Source organism: Manacus candei, unplaced genomic scaffold (assembly GCF_025592945.1).
Source record: "Manacus candei isolate 608988 ecotype Guabito, Panama unplaced genomic scaffold, ASM2559294v1 h1tg000076l, whole genome shotgun sequence".
In the NCBI taxonomy this organism is placed as follows: domain Eukaryota; kingdom Metazoa; phylum Chordata; class Aves; order Passeriformes; family Pipridae; genus Manacus; species Manacus candei.
In genome coordinates, this window is record NW_026138124.1 from 7818643 (window position 1) to 7839618 (window position 20976).

At 42.0% G+C, this 20976-nt stretch overlaps 1 protein-coding gene across 1 annotated transcript; it reads right to left on the reverse strand.

The window, feature by feature from the left end:
- Positions 1–471: 471 nt before the first annotated feature.
- Positions 472–19897, reverse strand: SLC6A4 (solute carrier family 6 member 4). The gene is made up of 14 exons (XM_051809868.1): positions 19594–19897; positions 12209–12816; positions 11325–11459; positions 10487–10706; positions 9966–10104; positions 9451–9585; positions 7832–7935; positions 7002–7129; positions 6565–6677; positions 5688–5819; positions 4545–4644; positions 4094–4194; positions 2547–2714; positions 472–1763 (listed from the first exon to the last, which is right to left on the reverse strand). The coding sequence occupies exons 2-14, from the start codon at positions 12669–12671 to the stop codon at positions 1689–1691; spliced, it is 2013 nt and encodes a 670-aa protein (XP_051665828.1). The 5' UTR covers positions 12672–12816; positions 19594–19897; the 3' UTR covers positions 472–1688.
- Between the last annotated feature and the right edge of the window lie 1079 nt (positions 19898–20976).

Sequence of the window (20976 nt, forward strand, 5' to 3'; positions counted from 1 at the left end):
ACAAAGGTTTCTTTTGCTTTGTTTTGTAGTAAAATTATCACTTTCATGCTGGAGTGAGGTGAACTTCCGTAAAAAGGTTTGGAGATGGGTGTTTCCCTAAAAATTTGCTCAGCTAACTTAGTAATGAGACAAAATGTGAGTAAAATAAAATGCAAATCCTGCCGGTTTACAGAGACTTGAATGAGTTTCATATGTAAGCTAATCAAGCAGCTGAGCACTTGCTCCAAGTGTGGAGGAGTTTGGTTTTGCTCTTTTGTCTAAACAAATGTAATGAGCATTGGTTCTTCTGCTGGAATGGAATGAAAGAGTGTTCAGCTGTGGGCCAGGGTTCAAACACTGCAGGGAATCCTCTGCTTTTTGTCAGAGGCCTTGTTGATATTGTAAACTCGACTACATATTCTGCTTTTACTTACAAGTGAGATTTTATCTTTCTTCTTCCCATAAGAGAGAGGCACAAGAGATGTCTACAGATGGTTTATGAATATTAAATTTATTACAATAACAGTTTACAGTACAAGGCACATACTGATGACTTACAATCAGCTTGCAACACTTGTAACTAAACAGCTGCATAAATTAATACAGGCGCATCATGTACAAGTTGGAGGGAATACTTGGTTCTGTACAGCTAAAACTCCAGTTTAATTCTCTTTAAAAGGCAAAGATGGTCCTAATTTACCAGTTTCATAACTTCCTTTCACTGTTCAGAACAGAGGGTAGGATATACTCATGTGATAGATGAGTGGAAGGTGAGCTGAAGAGAAGGAAATTTTTGCCTCAAACATTTGTAATTGCAGTGCAGCCCATTTGGTATCCATATAAGTGGGTTTTGTACAAAACTGATATTTAATTTATGGCTACTTGTTGAGCTACCTGATAAATATTGGTTATTTTGCATGTTTTCAGGTGGATATGTAAATGGAAGAAAAAAAGCAATGATATAAGTAAATGAAATCAGTTTCTCAGTATTTCAACCACTCGGTCTAAAGGAAAGTGAAGCCTAAAACATCACAAAAATTGCTTTTGCAGTACTTGTGATGCAAGAAACAGTAGAAACTGTTACCACTTACAAAATGCAGGAAATGAAAAGGAGGCCAGTGCTGATGGGTGCAGAGCTGTATGTAGTGCTGCTCAGGATTGTTTCCTCTCCCTCTGTCTCCTCCACTACAAACCTCGGGGATCAACTAATTTTTTTTATTCCTAGTTTATAAAACCCTGTGTTGCTCGAGTGATGTATGGCTATCAGAAGTAGTTGTGCATTTCTCCATGTAGTTGAAGCAATTAGGACCTTAAAGCGAATACGACATTGCCCAGGACGAACGACCACACTGAGGAAGGTACGGGAGCACTGCCACACACTGGGGTTCACACCTAATCCCACCCATCCCGGAGGGGCTGCTGCAGTCCCCCGGTGCCCACAGTGGAGCAGGGATGTTCCCATGCACACAGGCGTCCTCGTGCTCCAGAGGGAGGCAGTTCTCAGTTCAGCCTGGTTGGAAGTGCACAGGAGGTTTCCTTGAACTGCTTGGGTGAATGTGCTGGAGGCATCACGTTCCCAAATGCCTGTTGTCAGTGCTGCAGCCTCCATGGAAAACTCCTCTGTTTCAGCTGGAAAGGGGATTCTTTGGTAGGGGGAGTGTGGGGAAAGTGACATCTTGTGCTCCCCTCTCCCCCCAAACCCGGGGTGTTTATACTGCATTCAGGCGGATGTCTCCAAAGGGAATTTCTGTAGCTGTTTCTGGAGTGATGCTTTTCAGAATACGCTGTTGGAAAGCAATCAATATTAGTAATTGATTAATTTTAGAGGTAATACATGACAGCCATTTCGAGAGAGATTTATAATAAAATATGACTTTGAGTTACACCTCTTGAACTACTACTTAACTACTGAACTACTTAACTACTTAAACTACTCTTGAACTACTACCCCTTATTACTTCGGGCCTCTGTTATTTCAGCACTATGAGGGTGTAAAGTGCTATAAAAGTACACAGTGGCTTTTTTTAATTATTTGTAACATAATTGAAATCAAAGCTTGGCAGTTGTTGTATTGGTGCTTTAGGACTTTGCGGTTTACTTGGATACCCTGAGTCCACTGAACATATTCTTTATGAACTGGTATTTATTTGAACTTACAGTAAATCCCAAAATTGTCATCACGGGCTGCCACAGGTTTATGGCAGAGAAATCTTATCTTATGGGAGAGAAAAAGAAGCCTTTCTTACAGATATACCCAAGGGAACCAGCCTTTCACTGCCTCTTTGCATGACAGTGTCTGGTGTGATTTCTAGGAAGAACCTCTAGTTCAGCAGAACTTAAAAAAAATTACATGATATAATATTTATAAGAATATCTCAGTGGCCTCAGTAAGACCTGGGGAGACTTTTGAATCCCTCAGAATGGGCAGAAGTCAATTAGCATTCATCTGGCCAGGAACAGAACAGCCAAATCCCAGGTCATCAGTCCCTGGAAAAACCTACTCATAATATTTATGGGAATCAGCTCCTTCCTAACATCAAATAGAAGCGACAGAGCATCTTGGATACCTCCTTAAGTGTTCCTGGGGTGATGATCAGCCGATAAACCATGTAGATGGGAATGAAGATGACAGAGGAGGTTCCTATGCAATAACCCACCACTGTGGTCCAGTAGGGATAATCATATTCAAAAAGCCTCAGCTCAGGAGGGTTGGACAGAAAGCTGCAGGTGACAAACTGAAAAAGAGAAAAAATGAAGTATGAATAAGTGGATTTTGGTGGCACACACACACTGGGGAATTCTGTGTTCCTGCCTAGCACTGAAATAAATAAATTAGTAGGACTCAATGCATGTTGACACTGAAAAAATCCTGAATTACTTTAGTGGGGATTTTAAAAAGAAACAAAAAACCAACAACAAACCACGAAACAAAAGACCAAAGTGATGCTTTCCAAAGCAGTTTCTCTCCACACTGCACTGCTCTCTGTCAATATAGGAAAAGAAAGAAATGTCAGCTTGGTTAATGCTGTTGCATCATTTTCCTGAGCATATAATTCATGGCTGAGAAATGTCCTATGAAGCAACCAATACTTTTAGTTGAATATCACAGGAATAATATTTGTGAATATCTTTGGAAGGATCTCTGACTTTGTTTTTTCCAGAGTATCATCAGAAGCTCAAGATTACCAGGAAAATTTCCATATAGAAATTACATCATTCCTTCTGAGCTTTCCTTATTTTGGGTTAGTTCCCACAGGGAATGCAGATAGCTCTGCCTGGCAACCACATCCCCAGAGCTCTGTGCCTCTGTTTATTTTGCTGGTTTAGGATCACAAAGAGAACAGTTCTATAAAAATTACCGTGGTGTCACATTTTTATTTATAGCCTTTTCATCCCTTCTTTTTCCAGGAGTAATAAAATGCAAGTCTGTTAATTATGCCTTGATCATTACAAGTGCTTTGAATTCACTCTGCAGGTCTTAAATCTACGTTCTGTGCTTCATAAACTCCATCTTGACCTGCTCTGCTCCCACTAAGGCCAGTCAGAATAAAAGACACCGTGAACTAATTTTGAATCAGGAAATGAACACTTTATGTTCAACTGTTATCAATAATACTGCCAAGTCAAATATTTGGGCAGTATTTCCCATTCTGAATTATAGATTTATAAAGGTTGTAATTAACTGCCGTAAAATTTAAGTGGAATATTCTGAAGTTGTCGGTCAGCGGTTGCTGAGACAGTGTATTTACTGATCTTGGTTTTCCTCCTCTGACAGTGTGTTTCACCAGCTTTTATTACTTCATTTTGCTGACATATACATAAAGCAACAAAACAAAGTGAGTTTGCTCAGCAGAGGGAAGGAGGAAAGTTATTCAGAACCTAGATGTACTTAGCTAACTCACCTACAGAAATCCTTAAAGTCGTGATTTAGTAACAAGACCTTTCAGCATTGCTTTGGCTTTATCATTAATTGAGCCTTTTTGGTTCAATGAAAATTATTACTGAAGGACTTCACAAGAAAATTCCAGAATTTAGCTTTGAGGAGTCTAAGGAACTGCTTTGCTCAGTGGTAATTTTCTTGTGCTGGAAAGAAAAAGCTCCAAGGAAAACTCACCAGAAGGAAGAGGGGACTAATTGCGACCCAGCAAACTCGCCAGTACCAGCCTGGGGCAGAGCCCAGCATTTCCTTCACGTCGTTGCAGAACTGGGTGATGCCTGTGGAGACAAGTGGGAGGAGAGGGGTGACAGCAGATCTAAGTTTTCCCTAAGTAGATGTTCAGCATTTTTTATGCCAAGCAAGTAAATGCAGAATCCAGCACCAAAGACTGTTTTGTTCCTATAACTCTTAATTATATTAAATCCTTCATTGGTCTGAATTCTATCTCCTGTTACTTTTAGGTGTCTCTGTACTTCTCTCAGAGAACAATATTAATTCCCACGGATTTTGTAATCAGTGAGTTTGTAAAAAGGTTTTGTGAACTTTTTCTGGAGACATCATTGATCTTTGTCTGCAGAAACTGAGGAAATGCTGCACTGCAGCAGCTCAGGAGTGTTTGTAGACCTACCATAGAACCAGGACACAGCAATTGCCTCCAGGAACACGACGGTCAGGACAGCTGGGCCAGTGGCGTATTCCTCAAACAGCTTTACCACGTACGCTCCCCCCTGGAAAGGACATGGAATTGTCAGTGTCCCAGGGATCCAGGGATGGAAATCCTGCTTATTCTCGGGGGGGAAATTCACTCAGTTCTGTCCCTCTGTGGCAGTTCCTGCCAGGGAAATCCTTGGTGATCTGCTCGCTCTCTGTGGACATCCCTCACCAGTGGGGTTGCCATGCAGAAAAGCTAAAACCTGCTGGCAGTTCTACCTGGATTTTACTGAACAAAGTGGGGTTTGGTGGTGGTTGGCAGGATGGCTTTTGCCTGCCTTCTATGATGGCATCTTTCTCCAACATGAGTTATAGCAACTGAACAGGAAATAAATAAAGTGTTGCTTTGCTTTCTTCCCATTTGGGGTCTAGAATCATGAAGGAGGAGGCTCCTTGGGGAGGGACTAATCATCCTTGTAGAGCAAACACTTTAAATGAGAAGGAAGTTACACATAAATGAGCAAGTGGAGCGAAACATGACAGGAAAGCCAAGTATTTTTTTCTTTTTCCCTTATGGGCATTACACTCATTATTCAAAAAATTCTTACTGTGAGAATGAAATCCACAAGCCCCACAGGGACTCTTTGGTGTGACTAATGATTTCTGGGATATCCAGGAAATTCATTACTAGAAGTTTTTGGAGAACTGCAACAGTCAACTACAGCATTTTCTAGCAGATCATTTGGGATAATTTTTGTAATTCAAAATACATTTTAAACATTGGGGAAGTTATAACAATTCGTGTTATTTTTAAACATGGAGTTTCTGGGAACAAGAAGTAAACCACACACAAAATGTGGAGGGCTGTCTGCTGACTGATGCAGCAGCTGGAGCAGCCGTGTCATTTATGATGTGTTGCAGTAGGATCATTTTGCAACACATTTCCTAGTGAAATAGTGTTCACATTTATTCCAAGTAACAAATTTCTAGTGTATAAAGATCACAGGCTGGAGATTTAATCTGATGTCTTGAAACTCTCTTGAAAAAATACCACCCTCTCCAAGATGTCCTTTGCAGGAAACTGCCAGTGAGGAGGGCTGGGAGTGGGTGAAATACTCACAAATGTCAGGGTTGCCAGTGACCCCAAAAAGCAAACAACGATCAGGCCAAGGACGAACAATTCCCTGCGTTTGCCCCAGACATGTGGGAATTCATCCAGTACTCCAGTAATCACTCCCTCTAGTCCTGCAAACTGAAAAGCATGGAAAAATCACTGGAAAATAGAGGGCAGTGTTACCTGCTTGAAAGTGTTTCGATACTTAAAGGAGCTTTACAGCACAGAAACACTGGGGCTTTGTTCTGCTGTAGAGGTGGTGTGGCTGCTGTTTAGTCTCTCCTCAGAAAGCTCTTTAAAGCTCTTTAGGATGGGGATTTAGTCTTCAAGTATCTGCAGGAATGGACTGTCATCCAGAGGCAGTTCTGTGTTACAGGCACTTGGGTGGGGACAAGTGGGAGGTGATTCAGTAGAACCAAGATCGTTAAATCAGCTGAGCTCAGCCTTGCTGGAAGGAGCTAATTCTCCATCTGTAAAACCAGGCTCACATCAAAAGCTTTTAGTGTATCTCCTCCTCACAGTGCCACTGAGAATTCCCACCTCCAGTTCCCGCCTTTAAAATCCCATTTGTGAGAAAAACTTCCAGAATTTAATAATTGCTTTGTAGGTTTACAAACGAGAAGGAGCCTGGAAGGCCACATTCAACCAGGGGTTTGTGCATCAAGTGCTTTGGTTGTGTTTCTGGGTCTGTTAGGAGTTGTCACAGTATGACAGTGACAAATCATTTAATTATATTTAGGCAAAAATTGGTGTAATAGTTGCACCTGGAGTTGCCAATCCTGCTGTAAACCCCCCAGTGACAGTGCAGTGTTTGCAGTTCTGTTTCTGTGCTGTCTGGGGGGCTGAGGCCATACATGGAGGGTCTGGGAGCCCCACTACTCACCGTACTGTCTAATCCCAGCGTGAGCAGCATCAGGAAGAAGATGATGGCGAAGAAGGTGGAAGCTGGCATGTTGGCAATGGCCTCGGCGTACGTGATGAAGAGCAGGCTGGGTCCTGGTGTCAGAGAATTGGGATAATTGTCAGCCAGTGCTGCTGCAGGGAGGGCAGGCTGGGTCACTGAGACATGTTATCTCCCAGGGCAAAACTCCCCACAGGCTGTTACCACCACGTGTGTGAAGCTGCAATATGACTTGTATGTGCTGTATTTATGGGCTAATTTTTTAGCTCTACTGGGTAACAGTGCCCATATCATAAAGTCAGTATCCTGAATCAACACTAAATATTTCTCCTCACTTGGGCTGTTCTCGATCTAGAAGGTAACACACAAATATATCCTTTCTTAGAAGCAGTTTGAGGTGTGTAAGAGCATTAACCTACCGGTGTCTTTGGCGACCTCTGACACATCCTCGTTCCTCATCTCAGCCATGTATCCCAGCACGGTGAAGATGACAAATCCAGACACGAAACTGGTCACGCAGTTCACGGTGCTGGTAACCAGAGCATCTCTGCAACAGAAGACCTAACTCACATCAGGGAATGTGCATCTGCTGCAAAGAGTAATTTACAACCAGATGGGGTGAGTTAACAGTCTGGACAGACTCCTAGAAAAACTAGGAGAATACAGGGAAAAAAACAAGCAGCAGGTTTGAAAGAAAGTAAAAAAAAAAACAACCCATGACTACTTTTCCTTCTTCAAATTCAAACAGGTGCTATAACATTAGTCTGACACTAGATTGAATGCTGGCTGTTTTAAAAGAACAGGAATTAATATAGGAATATTAAAGAATTGAGAATTTTATTTCACAAGTTAGAAATAGAATTTTTTCAATTTAACAAGGAAACAACTATAAATTGCCTTTCAGCTCAAGAACATGAAGTCATTTCCTAAGATTAAATAATTACAGTGTGATAGTTTGGCAGGGGTTTAGTCCATTTTGTTGCCACAGTTTTCTACACTTTAGACCTCTGCTGTAATTGGTTAAAATGATTTCTCTTTAAGGTGGGCACAACAGAGGGGAAATGCTTTAGAGAACCTGCTTTGCAGGTTCTTGCAATTAGGATTTCTGTTCTGTTACACTTCTGTCTCATTTGTATGTACACAGGTCTGACATTTCAGTGCCTTTCACCAGCACCATGTTTCTTTTTCATCAGTACCCACAGTTACATTTTTTAACTCGATTTTACTTTTAGAATAAGGTAGAACTCACTGGTAGCAGTTGTTATGGAATTTGTTGTAGCTGGCATAAGCCAATAGGACCCCAAAACCTGGTCCCAGGGAGAAAAAAATCTGAGCTGCTGCATCCACCCAAACCTGAAAAATATTGAAAATAAAGAAAAAATGACATGAAACAGATTGAATGAGTTTGGCATATTCAGAATATCACTTAGGGCTCCAAAAGGATTTTTCAGTGCTCTGCCTATGTCCTAGTCCTGGTCTAACTGACACTTTGTTAGGAGAGATGTTGAAATATGAATGATTATTATGGATCTGTGAGAGCTGTAAATATCTACTCTAATTTTGGTGCCTATGGGTGCTTCTTTTATCTCTACACTGTTGTGGCAGTTTCACTTCTGGCAGCATTTTAGATTAATTCAGTGATTTGCCTCGTAATCAGTTTAACACAAGTTTTGCACACTTTTGTATAGAGAACTTCCTATCCATGATTTTGCAGTCTGGAGTCCTCCAAGCTCTGTGTGCTGTGGAGTAGTCCCGTGTTTGGCTTTGTGTCCTCCAGGCTAAGTAGTAGCTGAACACTGTCCAGATTTTTCCTTTGTGGAAATCCGTTTGACAGTGTGGGTGCAGTTCTGGTCCTTAGGACTCAATTCAGCTTTGTTGTAGCCGTGACAGATGCAAGTGTGATGATCTTCTTATGAAAAGCCTGTTGTACTTGAAAAGTGGCCACAGCCCTAATGAGTAATGTTCTAAAGTACAATATCAGTTCTCTTTCTGAAGGTGAAAGTCCTCATTCATTTATCCTCTTTTGATTGAAACATGGAGTTCATTGCAACTCATTTCTAATATTCTCTTCCATCATGTGAGGCCATCCTGTATCACCCAGACAGAGCTCTGTCATCGTCCAGCACACAGATTGCAATCTGCTGTCCTCACTCCAGATACATCCAATACAATATCAATGCCCTTTATTGCTTTTTCAGAAGATGTGGGTCCTTATTGGAGATGCTGCTTTATCAGAGACTGGTGTCTTTTCATTTCCTCTTCATTCAAAACCCTCCATATCAGCTGGGCAGCACCAGACTTGCAAACATTAGAAATTTTTAATCTATGTGTTTGTAGTATTTATTGCTTTGGGTTTTTTTCCATCACCCTCCTCACTAGACACTTTCACAGGCCGTGAAGTAAGTGCAGCCTTGGGCCTGATGGACTATTTGTCATCCACGGAGTTCAAGGCTGAATCAGATACTGGAGTGCCTGGGGTTTGTTTGTTCACTCAGTCTCGTCCTCATTCCTCCTTTCCTTCCAGATTTTGGAGGTGTATGCAGGCCTGTCTGATTTATTCCTCCTCCACAGCCTGTTCACCATTTTTCTAATGAAAAACTGGTCATTTGTTTTCTTTCAAATCATATTGCTAATTCTATTCACACACTGTATGGGAATTCTGCCACTGATGGTGGGCTCTCATCTTTAAAGTTCTTCATAATTATGGAAGGAATAGCAGGACTGTTTAAACAAGAGCATGGAGTCAGGCTTTTAAGCCTGTGCTGAGACATCTGTTCAGTCATGCTCTTTTGGACACTGAAGTATGTATGTGCTGATATACACAGATAGGCTAAAAGCAAATCTCTGCCCTTTGATGCTGTTTCTTACCTCAGTGGCCAGGAGTTTCTGCCAGTCGGGTTTCAAGTAGTAGAGGACACCTCTCCAAGCCCCAGGCAGAGTTGCACCTCTCACTAGCAGGACAAAGAGGATGATGTAAGGGAACGTGGCAGTCACCCAAACCACCTGGGAGGGAAAATGGTAACACAGCGTTTGCCACGGGTAGAAATTTAACAGGGGTAATAAGAATGAGATAGTTATATTATATCTCTTAGGATTTATAACATCTTCACATGAGCTGTTCTGAAGGTCTGCAGACAGGCAGTGTGCACATCTGTACCCGCTTTCCTTGGCAGGGCTGTTCTTGCCCAGAGAACAAGGGTGTAACTTACTGGTGTCATGTATTACTTGGATAACAATAGCAATCACTCCGCAGCATTCCCAAATAATCAGCCTATAATCCCTGTCATGAACACTGAGACAATTCCCTGACAGTTCACTAGCTCATTTAGAACTGCCTCTAGACTCTCTTGTACCAAGTTGATTTATCCTGCTTTTGCATTCACCTTGCCAGATGTTTTGACCCCTTTCCAGATGCTGAAGTACACAATGGTGAAGATTAACAACAAGCAGAGAGTCAGTTGCCAGCTGATGCCCCCCAGGTCATCCAGCCCCTCAGACCTGTGCACCTGTAGAACTTGGCGGCTGAAAGAGGAAAGAAAAACACAGTAGAGAGATTTTTTTTTAATAAATGCTTACCCTAAGTTTGCTTTGAACAGTCCCATACCGTGGTGTGAGCATTACAGGGAATCATGAGGCCTTGATAAGTAGCCTTTGGAGTCATGTAATCTCAGATTTATTTTGTTTTAGCTGAAAGTTTGATGTTAATGGTACGTGGGGGATAATAAGTGATGACAGCTGAGTACCCCCATACACTCTAAGCTTACATAACCTACAAATACTCAGTGATTTTAATGGTTCAGAAGAGGCCACCATTAACATTAAGCCCTGCTCTCCTCCAAGGAAGAGCTTGCTCCCTGCTCCACCAGACTGTCTCCTATCACTGTCCTCACTTACATGCACTTACGTATAAAATTCTTCTGCGGGAGAGACGGAGTGCACGGACCAGCTGACGTTGTCCTTGCTGAAGTAGTTGGTGCAGTTGCCTGTGTTCCAGGGGTTGGTGCAGCTGGTCCAGGGCAGCTCCGCCGTGAAGGAGGAGATGAGGTAGTAAAAGGCCCAAGCCATGATGGTGTTGTAGTAGGAGGCTACGTAAAGATCTACTATACAGATGGCAAAGCCAATTCCTAGTGAGGCAGGAAATAATTACATGCAGTCAATGTAAAGTTTAGGCCAAAAATAAAAGGAAATTATCACATCAACTACCATTAGTGACTTTCTAGGGCAGCTCTGCAGGACTTAACCATACCCTCCCAGGTGTTTACAATGCTGGAATTTCATGTGACTTCAGAAACACTCAGGATCTGATCCCACTAAAACATCATTAGACAAGACAGAACATGCTTGTAGAGATTTTTTTTTGTCTGTTCCTAAATTTCTGGAATTTAGAAATAGACATCTTGCAGTCTCAAAAAAGACAAGACCAGAGCTATAACACTGGGAACAACAGTAAATGAGCATATAGAACTCCCCCTTTTCCTATCTTTTATTTATATTTTCAGGCTTGGGTCAGAGAAGTGGACTGGCCTCTAATCAATTTGAGAGTTGCATATTATAGGTGTGTACAACAGTACACACACGTGCAGATGTACACAGAGTTTTAGGAAAGCTTTCTTTGTAAAAAACCAAAATCTTGTGTAGAACAAGCCTTAAGAGTTTTATGAGATTTTCCTTTTTTTCCCAGAAATTTCATCTTTATAGGAAAATTTTCCAGTTATTCATAAAGTTCCATTTCCCTTCTTTACCTTTGAATATAGGACATATTTTTCTCCAAATGGAAATACACCCGTTCCTGTGGTACTGTCCTAGTGCTAATTCCATATAGAAGAGGGGAATCCCTCCAAAGATGGCCATGATTGTGTAAGGAATGAGGAATGCTCCTGCAAGAGAGAAAGCACATGATTGTAACTCTGCATAGGACTTCTCTTCCAACAGTACCAGCACTCCAGAAACAGGAGTTCCTTTTATCTCACAGGGAAAATGCATATCCCCTCTATAGCCAGTGCACCACACTGAATTACTGTGGGATTTCTTGTGAGAGTAACTACTTAGCTGTGTGAACAAGAAGCAGCACCCAGGGCAAATTTCTCACATTTCTGTAGTGAGTACATGTAGGATTCACCAAGACTCCACTGGCTACAATGGGTACAGCTGTGAGATGGGCTGCAGATAAAATAATTTATTTAGCCTTTAGTAAAATGCCTTTGTTACATCAAGGAGACAAAAGTCCTTTCCAAGATCTCCTTGAGTAGATTTTAGATTTATATTTTGTCTCTTGTGCCAGTCTAAGACCTCACCTTCCTCATGAGTTGGTTTTCACATGTTGGTTTATCTGACTTTAAAATACTCCTTTGGACAGGGATTGAGTGTTTCCTGTTGGAGGGTGATTCTGCACATAGCTTGCTCTCAGCTTCTAATTGTATACTGATTTTTTAAATCCTACTGACTAGTTTTTCTTTCGTCTTAATGTTATCCTATCCCAATATTTAAGTTTTCCAGTCTGCTTAAAAAGTAAGTCATTTCCCTCTGGTTATTTGGTACACATGATAATTTAAAAGCCACTGAGTCATCCATTTATAAAGCAAGGAAGTTCAGCATTAGGAAACAGCCAACAGGGCTGGGCACTGACCTCCTCCATTTTGGTAGCATATATAGGGAAATCTCCACACATTTCCCAGATCCACTGCATATCCAATGACAGAGAGGAGAAAGTCAATTTTTTTGCTCCAGGTCTCTCTGTCTTCCAGCTCCATCAGCTGCTGCTGCCCTTCAGCCCCACAGGTGGTGGACGTGGTGGTTGTGGTGGTGGTTGTGGCTGCTGGGGCCGTGCCCTGGGTATCCTCCACCTCTCCCATCCCATTGCAGGGGGCCGAGCTCTGAACTGCTGAGTAACCATTTGAGATCTGAGCAGCCTCCCCTTTATCCCCCTGGCTGGGATGGACTTTATTGCCATCCTCCACCAGCCGCAGGGCAGATTTAGGGTTCCTGACCAGAAGTCTGTTCTCTTTACAATCTTCTCCTTTGTTACAGTCTGAGACATCTTTCTTGGAAGTCAGTGGCTCAGTCTCATTGCTTGTTGCCTGTTTTTCCATTTTTTCCGGGATTTGTTCTGATCACTTGCAGACAGGCAGCAGCACAGAGTCCCCTCGTGGCTTGTCTTCCCACACTTTTATTCCCACCACTTTTAGAATTCCTCTTCCATACTTAAGTCCATCAGATTGAAGGCACAGGCACCATCTAAGAAATTAAAAGAGAGTTACAAATCCATGATTCTGGGAACTTTCAAGTTACAACTGACAGATTCTGTGATTAAAATACCGTCGGAAGTAATTAGCCATCACAGCATGCAATGTGAATCACAGAGCTGATAATCCATCCAGGATTTTGTCCAGAGAAAGGAAGGAAACAGTCATCCTCTTCCACAGCAGAGGTCGGTGTACCTGCACTACACCCTCTCAGGCAGGTGTGCGGGACTTTGGGCATTGTTGGACACCTCACAGGCAGTCACAGTCCTGCTGGCTTCTGTTCTCTGAGCACTGGATTCACACCCAGGGAGCTTGTGGGACTCCCAGTTTGCAAACTGAGGTCAGAGTTTAGTGTGACTTGGACATTCATTTTCATAAGCTGTGACTGATCCACTCATCCTGTGGCAATTTCTAGATTCACCCAGTATGAAGGGGAAAGAATTATTTAAAGAAATATGAGATAACCATGGTTATAAAAATTACATTTCATGACTACCTTTCTTGAGAATCCCACAGTGTCTGCTATGTTTAGCAGCAGACCTAGAAGGCTTGAATGAAACTTCAGAAAAGTATTTAAATCTCACTGGTTTTGCATCAATTAACACTTGAGGCTCGGTCAACACTAACAGCAAGAAGAAAAGATCATAAACTTCAATTCGATTCTTTTGACTAAGAACTAACACGTGAGTCTAAAGGATAAAACTTGTCCCCGGTTTTATTTGACTCCTTGGGCACATAAAAGCATCTTTCCTTCTCTTTGGATCTGCTGACACTGTGGTTCCAGCCCCAGGAAGGGTAGTGGGCAAAAAAACAGGCACCGGGAGAGTCCCTGGCTTTACCTGCCCTCTTCATATGTGCTAAAAACAGAATCCAAGGGAAATAAACCATCCTGAAATAAAGAAAAAATGTGACACAAATAACTTTTCCTTCAGAACAGAGAGAACAGAAAAAGAGTTGTGATTCAGCAGGTTATGCTTTGTTTTCTGCTCATTCGTTCAGATGATGTAAATACTCAGCTGCCTTTACCCAACAAAACCCTGGCACAGGAGTTGATCCTCTGTGCTGTAAATTCCCTGGGGTAGTAACCCTGCTTTATAGCCAGCAAAGAGTCACACAATCTACACCACAGATTAAATGCCACCACAGATTAAATTATTACAATTACATCTATTTTTAACTTTTCAAAGCATTTTACAACAGTAACTACTATTGTCACATCCTAGCAGAACAATAAGCATTATTTCATTTTTAACTGGAGGAAAAACTAAAGCAGAGAAGGGATATTACTTGCTTATTTCTAGAATTTGCTGATTACCAGTGCTATTAAAACTCAAGTTTTTCCCAGCTTTGAGCCTTTTGCAAAGACAACTTGTTAAACCTCTTCTAAACATTTCTCAGTTCAAGTAGAAAGAGAAGGAAAGTTATCAAACTGCAGAGCAAACAGGAGGATGTTCTCGAGATAAAAGTCACTTGAAGGTGTTGTTTATAACTTGCAGGAATCTCTAATTCTCCAGGCTTACCTTCTGTCTTTACCCAAATAATGCAAGCAATGCATCATTAATTTGAATTTTTACAGGAGCACGTACTTTGCTACCATTAGTTAATCATCCACAAAGATTGAAACATCAAGAACAGGAGTTTCTGTTTTACCTGCAGGACCAGAAAACCCGAATGTCTTTGGAGTCCAAAACCTTCCAAATGTCCCAAAAGAGCTTATGTAGATGGCAACAGTCCTACCACCACTGCTGTCAACACAGAACTCTTAGGAAAGGCCACAGCCAATCCTCCCCTTGTATAGAGCATATTAAATATAAGGTAGGAATATGGAAAAGTAACCTGAGCCCTTCTGGACTTTACACCTCTGATCCATAAATGGGAAAGCAGTAAAGGATGTTGATTCAACTGCATTATCTCTTGGGACTGATTTTCCCATACCTGAGGTTTAAATGCTTACTGTGTTTGCAAAGCCCTTTGTTTCTGCACAAAGGTATTTCTCTGTGCTTTCTTCACTGAGGGGAGGTCCTCTTGTCACAAGATCTGTGACAATCAGGATCATTGTCTAGCCAGATCTAAGCTCCTTCTGGTCTTCTGCAGACCACAGGAAAGAAATGGAACATTATTTGAAATATTTTTTGTAGAATTTTCAGTAGTTTGAGCCTCAAAGATGCAAAATGGCATGTGAATTTTCATGGGCTTGAGATGGAACTATTTTTTTTTCTGAAACAGAACTACAGCTTGTCAGTTATCCTGGGAAATCTCTGGAGTGACAGACTCCAGGGCTATGCAGTGGTGTTCACGGGGGCATGGTTGGCACATGAAAACAGAACAGTTACAGAATCAGGTTTCATTACGCTGTAAAAAACTGTGGGAGAATGTACTTTTTCCCCTGCTTTGTTACAACTCAAGAAAAAAAACACTTGAAGGAACCGTAACAGCTACAAACAGTGAACAGCTGCAGAACTGGAGCTCTGGGGTTGGGAGGTATGCTAGGACAGCAGGGAGGACATCCAGGGAAATTTTTGCCCACTTCAGCCTCCATTTCTCTGTGCTGATCTCTCAGTAGTTCAGGTGCTTGACTGATGACAGTGAACGATCTCAGAAATGGCAGTTTATTACCTATTTTCAGTCTGAGCTGTTGCAAAGGTTGCTCTTACATAACTGGACCTTGGCTTCTTATCACCCATAATTAGCCACAGAAGAGAAAGCAAAGCCAAGAAGAGGAAGAGGACAGATATCTGTGCCTTCATTTCGGTTTGATCTGTGTTTGGTGGACGTGACTTTGCTCCCTTGGGAGGCCCCGAGTGCTTTGTCTCCCTTCAGTAGCCCTGCCCAGAGATTATTCTGCAGGGCAGTTTTCACCTCAGTATTTCTGTGCCGTTCAAGAGCACGTGGAAGGTGCCAGGCTGGGAATGGCACCCTCCCTGTGCAAAGAGTGACTAAAGAGGAGTGACCCTGGAACATGCAGCGTGTCCACCACAACTATTCCCTGCTTTGCTTGTTTGTTGAAAACACCCAGATGGATAATTGAAGACATGTGTTTGTACATGCTTGGCTGGAGCCACCAACGCAGTTCACATCAGCCAAATATTAATTAAATTATATTTATTTATCTCCCACACAGAGCTAAACTTGAACCAGCACTGTAGATGTAAAAGCCCTGCATGACACAAATGATGTAAAAGCCTTGATGCACAAATTTGGCCCCTTTGCCTCTAGCAAAGCAATCCTCGAGGAGCATCCCTGGCCTGGGGGCTGCTTCCTTTTGCACAACTGGTGGCTCATCTCCTGTTTATTTCTGGAGCAATGACCTCTCCTGGAGGTGTGGGAATCCCTTGCTTTTAATGCTCTGCCTCAGAGTAAACAAATCCTTCCAGCACTTTAAAACAAAGTGATTCTCCAGCTGTTTTTTTTTAAAGGAGAAAATTACTTTTAGTGTGTCTAGGAAAGTAAAGCAATGAGGTTGAGATACAGCAAACAGCAGATGCTTCAAGGAGGCAAATCTTAAAGCCTCGAGTCACCTGGAGGTTTCTGTGTTTGAGGTGTGGCTGCAGTGCCTGGGCAGCTCCCAGGGCTTGTCCAGCCCCCTGTGCCTGACTGCAGAAGTCATGACAGCCACAAAATTCGTAGATTTGTGTATATTTCACTTCATGTGAATTATGTTCTTATTCCACGTGCTGATTTTACAAAGCAAAGCCTGTGGAGAAGCAGCCACTGACCGGGTTACAGCCGCATTCCTGCAGCAGAACTCGCGGTCCCACCGTCCCTCCCACTGCTCCGGCCGCTCGCAGGCAGGGACTTGCAGGGAATTAAAGCACTTGGAACCTCAAGACAAAGAGTGAGCCCAGGGTGCTGGCAAACAGAATCAAACTGTTAACTTGACCTAAATCTCACTTTTATCACTAAGTATTTCAGATGGTTAAGTTCCCTATCTGACTGCAGTTACACCTTGTGGTTCACACAGGCTTGTACATAAATGGAAAAAGTCCAAGGAAATTACTTTTATCTGGAATATCAAACAAGAAGTTTGTATGACTACGAATGAGATAGAACTCATTTATCCCATGCAGGAGAAGGTTGTGCCGTTTACCTGGAGGCACCATTCTCACCTCTGAGCCAAAATATGAGCCGTGACCCTCCGACAGACTCATACCTGGGTGTTTCCAGGTGCTGGACTCATGTCATACACGAGTCATATTTAGGTTCATCATGCAAAAAAATTAGTGCCTTTTGATTTTGAGTGTGTTCAGTTACACTGACTTAATTAAAAAATTAATACCTAGAATATCCTTTTCCATCCTATCTCCATTAGGCAAGCTGACAGAAAGTGTGACAGTTTGCATTTCAGATTTCAAAGCCTGATACTCATATAATTGGTACCTGCAGAATTGGGGTGTTAGGTACAAAGTAGACTTAAGCTGATATCTAGAACATCCCTCAACAACTGAACATTGATTTATTCAGGGTTTTTTTTTTGAGATATTCTTCTCTAGTTGAACTGAGTTTTGATAGAGTGATCAAAACCCACTGAAATTTATGTTGCAGTGAGTTGTAACAGGTCTGATCCCAGTGCTGGTGATTTTAAATGTTACTGGATTGGGTGCTTTGGCACAGCACTAACATGTGAATGTTTCACAGGAGATTTGCAGTATGTAGGTGACCATGGATCCTGTATATGAATATTTGCAGGTCTCCAAGGGCTTGCTCACATACTAAAGCAGAGTCCAAGTGTACTCAGCAAGTAGTGCTGGTGAGACAGTGACCCTCCTGGGTGAACAAAGAGTGGCATAAGGAGTGGGCTCTCTCCAGTTAACTCCTGTATTCCCAGATAAGGCTAAATATAGGTAAGGTGGGAAAACAGTGCTTCTGAAAGCAACAGTATTGGGGAAATATAAACCTGTGCTGTGAGTTTTGTGTTGCAATTTTATCCATGTTTCAGTCAGAAATTAAAAAGCCTGCAGGAAAGAGAGATTTTTACCTTTAAAAATTTGTCGAGAAGGCAGACATTGTATTTTAGTGGGAATGCTGCCAAATTGGTGACAGTCATTTAAAGAACAGGAAGGGGGAAATGCATTTTGTGGCTTGAGAGTGTCTGTGTGTAGTGCAAGGAAACAGATAAGCTTAGAGGGAAGATATTGCTTTTGTATTCTTCCTCAAATTATTTATATAAGCTTGAAGGACGAGTCGTAACACAGCAAACATCACCAAATAAATACAGCACCATTCCTGAGTAACAGATGATGTTTCTTTGAAGGTGGTTTGTTAATGGCTATCTCCAAGTTACAGCCCTTTATTCAGGCTCCAAGTTCTCCTTAAGTTCTTTATGAAACACTTGTCCCACAGATGGGCTTCGTTATGTTGTAATTACGTTGTAACAGTTCTACAAGATACAGATCAACAGAGCTGCAAACACACAGGCTGGGAAAAGAGCTCAAACCTGAGCAGCAGAAAGGAGACCAGGACACAGACAGAACGTTTCAGGCTCTAATACTGTTACCAGTGAAAACTCAGCAGTTTATATTTCCATGGAGGAAAGCAGGAAATGTGCAGTGTATTTAAGCTCTTTCCATGTGTGGGAATAATTTAGGGGGGTTATTAAATTCCATTCTTAGGGCATTTTTTCTTCCTTTGACCATCTGAAATTCATCATGCCCTGTACAATTAGCAAATGGACCCACAGCTGTCCCTTGCTGTACGACAACTTTGCAAAGAACTCTCCAAGGAAATTATGGTCAATTCGCCATCAAAAGCACCAGAAGATGCAGCCCAAGTGTTTGAGCCCTTCCCTGGTAAAAGTCTGACAACTGACAACCCACATTGCAAAAATGCCACAACATTTCCAAGAACCCAGACCCATTAAATGCATGATCCTTTCCCCCCCAGGCTTTCTTAACACGTCAAAACATGTTGTCCTTGCCTATATTCAGTTATATTACATTCCTTACTTAAATGTCCACATTTTTGAGCAAACTAACCCAGCAAGCCAGTTGGTCTCAGTAAACGTGTTTGACCATAAATACATAGGACATGCTCCTCTGATTTATTACTTACAATAAATCTGTCCCATTGAGTTCGATAATTTACTGTGCCAGAACAGTTTACCTTTTAAAATATAACTTCATATGGTTAACAAACCTCACTTTACCCTTTCAAAATAAATAACAACTTGCAATGACTTTTTTCTTTTTCTGCCCCCTTCAGATTCTGCTGCTTTCCCTCATTTTTCCTTATAGTTTAATTCTTTTTTTGTAAATTTTGAATAGCTTTACATTTGTAATGCAGTTATGTGAACTGCCATAACTCTTAATTTCAGATTGTTGGAACATTTTCTTCTTACAGGCATTTGACTCAACATTCATAACTGCTGGACAAGTGCCTGAACATGACAGAGTAGAGCATGTCACAGCAGAAAAGCAAGAGAAAGCATTAAAAGTTTTAAAAAATCAAAGCAAACTTCCACCAAAAATCAGCGTATCTTTTTCCACCTCCAAAGCTTTGTTAGATGCACGTTTTCCTGATGTTTTAAAAATTAATCAAAGACCTGAGAGTTGCCTTAAAAAGGAACAAAATCTACAGTTCAGGTTTCAGCCTGTCATTAGCGTTTCAGATTTTATAACTGAAGTTGAAAGAGGCAACGAGGAAGGAAAGTTAATGAAACTCCAGTGTCTGCTGCTGCAGGAGGTCGGCTCTGAGGAGGAGCCATCTCAGAGTCTGTCTGAATTTCCTAAAGTACTTTAGACATCACTGTGTTAAAGACAAAATTATAAAATACCTGTGTTTGGGGTCGGTCTGAAGCGCTTCCCTTGGAGTTATCCAAGCCCGAGGGACCTTCACCCACATTTACTTCAGCCTCGGGAGCTCAGCCTGTGGGCAACTCAGCACCTTGGTGAGGTTTTTGTACACCAGCCCCCCTCACATGGTCTGATTTCCAGATAATCTGCTGCCAAAGAGCTCTTTAAGAATTTTTGCGTCACTTTACCCAAATAAACTTTATGTTTCACCAGGGCTGCAGCTCAGTTTTCCTCCTAGAGGTGGGTGGCTACATTTGTCTGCTCTGATCCGTTCAGAGCAGGATCCAATGAAGGCAGAGGGAGAAGGAGGGAAGCTTTCCTGGTAAGGGGCAGTTTTGTTGGATGTTGTTACAGCTGTAAATAACAGGATGGTGATGAGGATGGAGGCAACAAACAGGATGGAAGTTTTGAGGGAGTCAGTAAATTACAAGTTTACAGGTGGGTCTGTAGTTTACAGAAGCATAGGAAGGACTGGGATATTATCACAGTAAAAGGGCTTGAAAAGAATAATTTCTACTGCTGAATATTTGCATTGTTTTAATAAAGAAATAAGGTTTAGCTTTGTTTTAAAGCTTGGAGCACAAATTCTCCCCAGGCGTTTTGCTGCCTCAGTAAGCTCAATAAGTCATTTCCTTTCTTCCTACTACTACTCCAAATACCTCACTCCACCTCTGATATGCTTTTTCTCCACTTTTTTCATCCAGGATTTCTTCATTCCTGCCCTTCGCAATTTTTTTATAAAAAGTCATAAATCACAGGTCAACAAAATAGTGCCATAGTGGAGGTGGCAGGTTTGGAGGGGAAAAAGAAGTGGAAAATCAGAATGGGGACAAATAAGAAAAGCTGATTGTTAGAGCAGCATCACTTTGCTGGAAGCGGCTGCCAGTTTTCAGAGACTTGTTCCAAACAATTGAAAAGAAAATAAACAGCAAACTGAGGAGCCGAGGGCTGTAATTAGCACTTTCCTTTGCTGTCTGTCCCTGGTCCCTGGCAGAGCAGCAGCCGGTCAGGGCGAGTCACCTGCACCATCTCAAGGAGAGCTCGGGCATTGCAGTTACAGACACGAGGGATTAAAACCATTTTTGCTTTCCCATTGACTCCTGAGGGCAGTGGATTACAACTGTTTTGTCAAGTGAAGCTTCTTGCCTTCAGCTGTTTTAGAAACTCGTCGATCTTTTAGTGAAAATAGCAATATCTAACTCCTCCCTGCCGTGCTGAATTCCCCTCCTGTACCCTGCTTTCCAAGATAATCAGGTTTGGTCCTGACAATCTTCACTTCCCTGCAGACAGGGAAAAAACCCACAAGTTACTGTCCTTGCATCCCCAGCCTTCCCCCTGTTTTGTCCCATTCCAAAGGGTTTACC